This window comes from Mus caroli, chromosome 12 (genome assembly GCF_900094665.2).
Source record: "Mus caroli chromosome 12, CAROLI_EIJ_v1.1, whole genome shotgun sequence".
Lineage (NCBI taxonomy): Eukaryota > Metazoa > Chordata > Mammalia > Rodentia > Muridae > Mus > Mus caroli.
In genome coordinates this window covers 111,269,688-111,278,122 of record NC_034581.1, presented here as the reverse complement: position 1 = coordinate 111,278,122, position 8,435 = coordinate 111,269,688, and the positions used below count along the sequence as shown (strand labels likewise).

Below are 8,435 nucleotides of genomic sequence, written 5' to 3'. Positions count from 1 at the left end.
AAAAAAAAAAAAAAAAAAAAAAAAAAAAAAAGAGAGAGAGAGAGAGAGAGAGAGAGACCTAGAAAAGTCACTGGAGACACACTGGACACACTGACAGAATTATTCAGATTGGCCTTGTCTCTTACAGGAGTTTTTGATGTCATTTTTCCTAAGAAAACAGAAGCATAAACCATTTTCTAAGATGTGATGGCTTTTACTGGAATTATCGTTCTAATGGCCTTCCTTTTTTTTTGGTTTTGTTTTTGAGACAGGGTCACAATGCTGAAAGAGGAAATGTTCCTGCCTTAACCTCCAGAGTGTACGAATTACAGGACCAGCTTTCTTTTGCCTTTTAAAACGGCCTTAAGCAGATTAGGAGACAGAGTTAGAGACGTCAAGGTGCTCCTTATTAGTAGTGTGACTTGCCTATTCTTCCGGGTAATGTTTTTCCTCATCCACAAAACAGTGCTAAATACCCATATTCTCTTTCTTAAGAGGTCTTAACAAATCTCATTTCACTAATTATAGTACAAATTTAAAGGGTGATTCCATACACTACTTAGTATACTAGAGGATCTGGTGTAGTTTTCTATGACCCCAGAGAAAATGAACTCAGCAGCCACCAGAGAGCCTTGAACAGCACAGGTGTGGAAGCAGCAGCCAGGCAATGGGATCAGATGTAATGCCATCAAAGTCGGGGAACATTTTTAAGTTCCTAGAAAGAAAGAAATTATGGACCCCCTATAGCTTTCTTCTCCAAAGGCTCTGGCTGGGCCTGTGGCAAAAGCAGGCTCTCAAATGATGTGCAGACTCGTGGCTTCATGTGACCATAACTGGTGACAGAGAGGACAAGGTGGTGTGGGCTAGAAGGCCACCTAAGTTCTAATGCTGCTATCCTTCTTGAGGATGAAAAGTAGATTTGTGAAAGTTAGAGCAAAATTTATATTTCTTCCTGAAATGAACCACAAAATAAATTTAACCTTATGGCTTTATTTTTCCCTCAGAGGACTAATTATACCATGTTATGGACCAGCAGCAGTAGAGTTAGTTCATGTTAGTTCATCTCATGTCAGATGTACTCCCAACATCACAGCAGAGTCACATTTGACAAAATCAGCATCAAATGAAGACATGGTAACTGAAGTCATGCAAGAAAGTGAAAACAGCATGCAGACATTCCAGTGAGCAGACTGCACAGAGAGAAGCTCCAAGCCACACGGGCAGTCTTCAATGAACACAGAAGAAGGAGCTGGAGGACTCACAAATAGTGTTCTATAGATTGAGGTAGTATTCTCACAAAACACTAGTCCCGACGCTCGCCTCTCTTTTAAGTAGCCACACCCAAAGTTTCCCTCGTAGATACTCTTAGGAAAATGGAGACAGGAAGAGAAAGCAAAGAATGGTGGATTGTGGTCAGTGGGCACACACCAGAAGCACAAATAAACGGTGCAGAGAGAGTCAATGGATCCCAGGACAGACAGGGACTGGCCAACAAAGCCTCCCCATTAAAACCAACAAACAGCAGGTATGGCTTTGTGGATCCTTTGCCTCTGATGAGCCACAGCACACTGTGAGCAAAGTACCCTTGGAACAGAACTGTAGCACATCCTTCTCTTGAGCTCATGTGACATTATTTGCATTTCAAATCGAAGTGACAAAACATATGGCTTTACAGAAAAGCACAGTCTCTTTTTTCAACTGTAACCATCACTATCTTCTATATCCTAAACTGTGTAATACATTCATTTCTTTTAAAACATTTTTTATATGTATTTAGTTGGGGTAGGGGGCTTGCTATGGCACTCAGGTGGAGGTCAGAGGACAACCCAAAAGAGTCAGTCCTCTTCTCTCACAGACAGACCAGTGTGTTTGGGAACTGAACATAGGTGGCCAGGTTTGGAAACAATTGCCTTTTACACACTGAGCCATCATGACAGTCTGACAAATAAACTTCCCTCAGGCACTATAAAACATTGCAACATTATATATCAAACATAGTTGTGGTCAAAAGCAGAAAGTTCTACTCTGTGAGGAATTCTACAGAAAGATTAGGTAATAATAAAGTAGATACTGAAATAAAAATAGGAACAGTCACAGGCTTTAATGGAAAGACTGGTTGAAAGATTAAAGTAAGAAAAAAAATGTACGAATTTAAATAGCTAAAAGTTAAGACAAGGAAACGTCATTGAAAGAAAGGGTATGGTATTAACAAAATGATAACTATATATTCCTATTATAAAATGCTCAATCATATTTCAGTTGTTAAACTGAAATACTAATGTACAAAAATATTAATTTCATTTTTTGTTTAAAAAGCTCAAGTAAACATAAAATTTCCAAAAACTAAAAGGTGTTACATGATGCAATTTCATAAGCTATCAGGATAAAAGTCCCAGAAAGATTGTTAGACAAGATAAGGAAAGTGCTTGTTTGCTTTTGTTTGGAGTCTGCTCACAAATGCACTTATATGACTGAGCATTTAGTATGAAGGCAGAATTATGCAATGGGTAATCTTGGTGGGTACACCACCTGTAACTGATGACAGTGTTCTATCTTTCAACAAAAAGCTGTTGACACAATGACATAGGGAATGCCCTCATATGCAAGCACATTGGCACCTAAAAAGTTACCCAATAATGTAACGTTTACGAGGATAACATGACTTTAGCTAGTGGGATTTATAGCAGGAAAGTGAAAAATTCACTATCCCTAACATGTTCAAATTACTTTTTATTTTACAGTTTTTCCCTCCTAAAACCAAAACAATCTGATATAAACAAATAAACATTATTATTTGACTCTGTTTGTGCCTTTGTTCAGTTGGAAGTGTCCCAGGTACCTGAAGGTCAGCACCTACCTGGTGGCATTAATAATGTTCCACTTTACCCCTGAGGATAGTCAGAGCTCAGCAGCTCACCCTCCACTGTGCTATATCTAAGACACACTTAGGGTGTGTGATCAGAGCTGCTTCATTTATTCCTCATTTTAAGAGGAGGATTTTTACCCTGAGATAACTAGGCTGTAATAATTAGATACAAATACAGATGTGCAAAGCAAATACTACCTTATGGCCCTCTCTCTGTTGCTGCCACATAAGATTAGGTAACATATCGTAGCTGGACAAGGTAGTAGTTTCCAAGTAAGAAACACACTCACTCACAGGAGTTAGCTCTGTGTTACCTACCGGAAGGTTCCTTGCAGAATCCAAATACAAGATCAGCAGTGCAGATGAAAGGCCATCATTGGCTTGATCCTTGTCAGCTCTGATGTCTGCCAGCACCTAGGAGGTGAGAGACAAGTCTCTGTGAGTGTGTGTCTACACTATCTTCACTTGATAAAGTAACACACAATCTTCACTTGATAAAGTAACACACAATCTAATCCATGCAGCAGAACAAGAACTGTCAAGTGACAAGACAATTATTCACACAAACCAATTAAAATGGAGCACTAAGATGACATAGTTCTTCAAATCCCTGTGCTACCACAAGCACAAAATTTAAAAGTCTCAGAATAGGAATAATGACCTATAAATTTTTTTCTACACTTTTATTCCTGTTTACCACTGTAAAGACTTATGGCACAATAATCAAAATTACTAATACAATTTTGTTTAAAATAAATACCAACACAATCAAAGAGAATGGTCCTAATAATCAGGAGTAGGTGGTCATGAAGAGAAGACACTGCACAGTACCTTGTCAAGGTTTGCAGCATCAGGCATCAGTGTGAGCCACTCTAACTTCAAATGCAGCTTTCCTTTGGGAACCTCGTCCAGAGTGAACCACTGTTGACAAAGTGTTTAAGTTCAGCAAAAATGTTCCTGAATAAAAAATTCTGATTAAACCAAGTCTAAAAACACTGCAAGTTGCTCACTGACCTTGTGGCACCAACAGTTCTTAACTGGCCCTGAAGGAGTGCACTTGCCATTTTATGTCTCATGCTCCAAGGGCCCGCCCCGGTTGGCCAGACACCATGTTCAAAGACCCCAATGCCCAACAAAGCCTTTAAGATGTGAGGAGAACTATCATTACATACAGGCTCAAGTGCTCTAGTACTGTCCAGCACTAACAAGGTTTATGTCCGTGTATATGCTCTCACAGAGAATTTAGAGGTTAACAGAGTATAACACTAATCCCAAACACTGAACAGCAGAATCAAGTTCAGATACTTGGTTTTTCATTGCTGTACATCAATTGATAAAACAGTGCATAGTTGCTTCAGCTTAAAGGTAGTTAAATGAAGACAACCAAATGCTCAATGCTAAAAATGAGTGCCATGGGAAGGATTCTGTCTCTCCTGTTCACCTCTGTGCTCACTGACTGGCAGGTATCAGATGTATAAGAAACACTGAGAAATGGACAGAAGCACTCCATGAGGAAGGGTGCCGCTGTGAACTTAGAGGGGTCTCAACATTGGCTTAGCTGAGGAGACTGTACTGGCCCAAGTCTTACCCATCTTTTATCTTTTGGAAGCTATTGTGCAGTTTTCCTTTATGTATTTTCTTATTTTTATGGCATTATGGATCACTCTCCCTACTTGAAATAATATCTTTTTGTTGCAAATTATTAGTGCATTTACAGATACCTTTTCCATTCTGACAGATCTGTGTGTCTCTGCTATTCACTCCAACTACAACAAAAAACTCCATCTGTAATCTGTTTACACATCTTTGCCCTAATTCCTCCAAGGCACCATAGTCTGTCCACAGGAAAATTCAAGTTTCCATTTTGTGCTCACCCACACTTTCTGCCCAGGGCTTTGCACATCTATACAAGCAGACTATTACTGAATGATACCCTTACATTTCAAACATTTACAAAGCAAATATTGTTCCTAGAGTAGTAGTCAAACTTCTCACACTGGGTAGGCAGGCAAAAGTAGTAGGTCACAGTGACGCTGGCACACAGGAGGCACTTACAGTGTTCATAAAGTGGACCAAAGTCAGAGGAAACTTACTTCATCTAAAAGGCGCTCCTTCTCAACTTCAATAAGATCAATCATAAGACTGTAAGAATAAAACAACACAAAATTTTAGAACACAGAAATGCACTTCTGAACTGTTGAACATTGTCTGTGAAAAAAGTAGTCTAGAAATGCAAAAAAAATAAAAAATAAAAAAAATAAAAAAAAAAAGAAAGCTATACAATTTACCAGGAAACTTTCCTCAATGCTTCCTACAACTTATGTCCAATAAAATCAAGAGTAAGAAATAACAGGATTAATTTTCAAAATACTGAACACATATACTAGAACTAACACTAGAATACATAGGCTAGAACTGACTGCTCATGTGTGCGTGCACATGGAGGCCTGAGATAAACATCAGGAACGGACTGCTCATGTGGACATGCACGTGGAAGCCTACGACTAGCATTGGGAACTGACAGCATTCTCGTACATGGACGCCTGAGACCAACGTCAGGGGTCTTCCTCAAACACGCTTCATCTTACTCATTATGACAGTCTTCCAGTAGAACCCAGAGCCTGATATGACTAGTTTAAATAGTAGAACTGTTCTGGCCATGTTAGCCTCTGCCTTCCAATTGCTAGAATTACAGGCAGCTGTGCTGTTTTTCTGGCATTTATGTGGGTTCTGGGTCTGAACTTTGATCCTATGCTTACATGGCAAGTTCTTCATGCACTGATTTCCCCAGCCACAGATGATTTTCTGTTTCTTAGGCAGGGTCTCATAATGTAGACGAGGCTGGCTTTTAACTCAAGAGACCTGCCTGCCTCTGCTTCCCAAGTACTGGGATTAAAGGTGTACACCACCATGCTTGGCTAGCTGATGAGTTTTTACATGTTATCCTTTTGTGCTCAGTCATCACTGTGAACAGTTACTTGTATAATGAAGTGTAAGTCCACACTATATCAAGTCCCTTAGCAGGTCTAGAGTAGGTTCTATTACCAAACAATCCTACTCTAATTCAGTCATGGCACTACCACTCTGGAGCCAGCAATGATGATGACGGGATTAGTATACTTGTACTTTTGAACATATCTCCCTTCTCCCTTACAATCTGGATTTCAGGGTGAATCAGTCCCGTCTTAGCCCTAGTCAATGACAAGATGCTCCTAGCTGCTTTACCAGCCTCTCATCTTATATACATATTTGACTGGACCATGTTCCTGCTCCTACTTAAGCTTGTATGCAATCACAGATTCTGAAAACACAGTAAAATCCATGGGTCTTAGAGACTCTCAAGTCAGAGCATAACACACAAGGCCATACTTGATGAGGCATAATCCTTGGTAATGTAACCCAATCCTTCACCATCCCTCTCGACAAGAAACTCATTTAAATAACCTTAATTAGATAAACATTTATTAAATGTGTGCATGCATATTTATTCGTTATGTGTACAGATGCAAATACACATCTGTGGAGGCCAATGTTTTTCTTTATGTACAGTTTTCGTTTTCTTGAAACACGGTATCTCACTGACCTAGAAAGAAACTTATCAAGTACTTTAGTTGCCCCTAATTAGCCCCAAGGATATACTTGTCTTTGCTTCCCCAGTGCAATCCATCCCCAGGGATTACAAGCCTGTGTCACTATGCCCAATCCCCCACTTTTTAAAAAGATTTATTTTATTTACAAGTACACTGCAGCTGTTTTCATATACACCAGAAGAAGGCATTGGATCCCATTACCTGGATGGTTATGAGCTACCATGTGGTTGCCAGGAATTGAACACAGGACTCTGGAAGAACAGTCAGTGCTCTTAACAGCTGAGCCACCTCTCCAGCCCACTTTATCTATCTATCTATCTATCTATCTATCTATCTATCTATCTATCTATCCATGGTCTCTTATGCTTTCAATGAAAGCATTCTAAAAACTAAGCCAGTGGTTCTCAGCCTTCCTAATGCTGTGACCCTTTAATATAGTTCTTCACGTTGTGGTGACCCCTAACCATAAAAGTACTTTTATTGCTGTATGACATTTATTTTACCACATATGTGGAGGACTGAGATGTACCCATGAATTGGAACAGTAAATACTGATTTGTTTATTACAGCTGAAGAACTAATATAACAGACAGCCATGAGCCATCTGACATGGGTGCTACGCACTGAACTTGGGAAGAACAGCAAGAATTTTTAGCCACTGAGCCATCTCTCACAAGATGCCTTTATTGTGGACACACTGTGATGCACTTGTGGCATTGGGGTAGAGATGGGTAAAGAGTTCACAGTAATGGAGATTACAGTATGATGATTGTAACTATTTTCATAACTGTGATTTTGCTACTGGTACGAATCTTGAGAATCATTCTAACTGAGCTATCTTCTCAGTCCTGGAAACATATGTTTTAATATTTATTTTTGCTATCTTAATATGTGTGTGCGTGTAAAAAAAAAAAAAAAGAAAGAAAGAAAGAAAGAGGTGAGTGCAGGTACCCCCAGAGCCAGAGGAGCTGTGAGCCATCAGACAAAGGTGTTAGGTACGAGGAAGGGAAGCGAGCACTCTTAACCACTGAGCCATCTGTCAGTCAGGAATATATTTTTAAAAGCCCATTTCCCCAGGTATATTAGTTCTTCAACTGGAGTAAACAAAGCATTATTTACCATCCCAATACGTGGGTATCATGAAAGTGACTGTACCCTAGCAAACTGAAAAGCTTAACATTAAATCCACATTTACAACCTGGAAGGAAGTAGTTTCAGACTTCCCTGCACAAAGAGCGGCTGGGGGGTGAGGGAGCTCTGCATTCACTGGCTCTCCAGCTTGCATAGTCTAACTGACAGGTGGAATGAACCTTAGTGTAAGTCTCTGTGATGGACAACAGAGTGTTTTTAGAAGTAAAAAAAAATAAAAAATAAAAATAAATAAAAAATTAAGATATGTGGTAAAATAGATGACCTATGTAAAAGGCATTTAAAATGTGTATGTGTAAATAAATGAATCTTAAAGTTTGCATCAAGGAGAGTGACTAGAAGGGTGTTCCCAAGCTCTTTTTTTCACCTTCCTAAGAAGTCATCCTTGTCTGGATCTTCATCAAACAGTTCAATCTCCAATTCTTGTCCAGGGTGTTCATACACTAAAGCCTGAAAATTAATGGTTAGTAGTTAGGCAGTTTTACTATCATAATCAAATACTAAGTATGATGATTATAACAAATATTACCATGTATTTTTCTCTTGCAGTAAGCAGTTTTAAAAGTATACTACTTTCTTTCTGTCAGAAAACTGAATACACTTCTTGATGACTAGGCCATTCTAAAATATCTGCCCACAGAACAAGTCTTCTTGGCCTGTTTCTGGTTATCCGAATTCTGTGTCAGTGGGCCAAGGCACAAGCCCCTAAAACTAGGTGGAGGTGTGAAGTCACCCATACATAAAATCTAAGGTCTAAGCCGGGTGTGGTGGCGCACACCTTTAATCCCAGCACTCGGGAGGCAGAGGCAGGTGGATTTCTGAGTTCGAGGCCAGCCTGGTCTACAAAGTGA

At 39.5% G+C, this 8,435-nt stretch overlaps 1 protein-coding gene across 5 annotated transcripts in view; it reads right to left on the bottom strand.

Moving 5' to 3' along the window:
• The window catches only part of Esyt2 (extended synaptotagmin 2), an 809,403-nt gene that overhangs the window by 22,752 nt on the left and 778,216 nt on the right, over positions 1-8,435 (bottom strand). For 3 of the 5 annotated variants that reach the window (XM_029484378.1, XM_029484379.1, XM_029484381.1), the window contains 5 exons: positions 7,952-8,034; positions 4,939-4,987; positions 3,677-3,766; positions 3,164-3,259; positions 1,242-1,343 (listed from right to left, as the gene is read on the bottom strand). In XM_029484378.1, the coding sequence (XP_029340238.1) occupies positions 1,242-1,343; positions 3,164-3,259; positions 3,677-3,766; positions 4,939-4,987; positions 7,952-8,034 (420 nt within the window). The remainder of the gene's footprint in view (positions 1-1,241; positions 1,344-3,163; positions 3,260-3,676; positions 3,767-4,938; positions 4,988-7,951; positions 8,035-8,435) is intronic. The other 2 variants (XM_029484380.1, XM_021179169.2) reach the window with 1 other exon arrangement.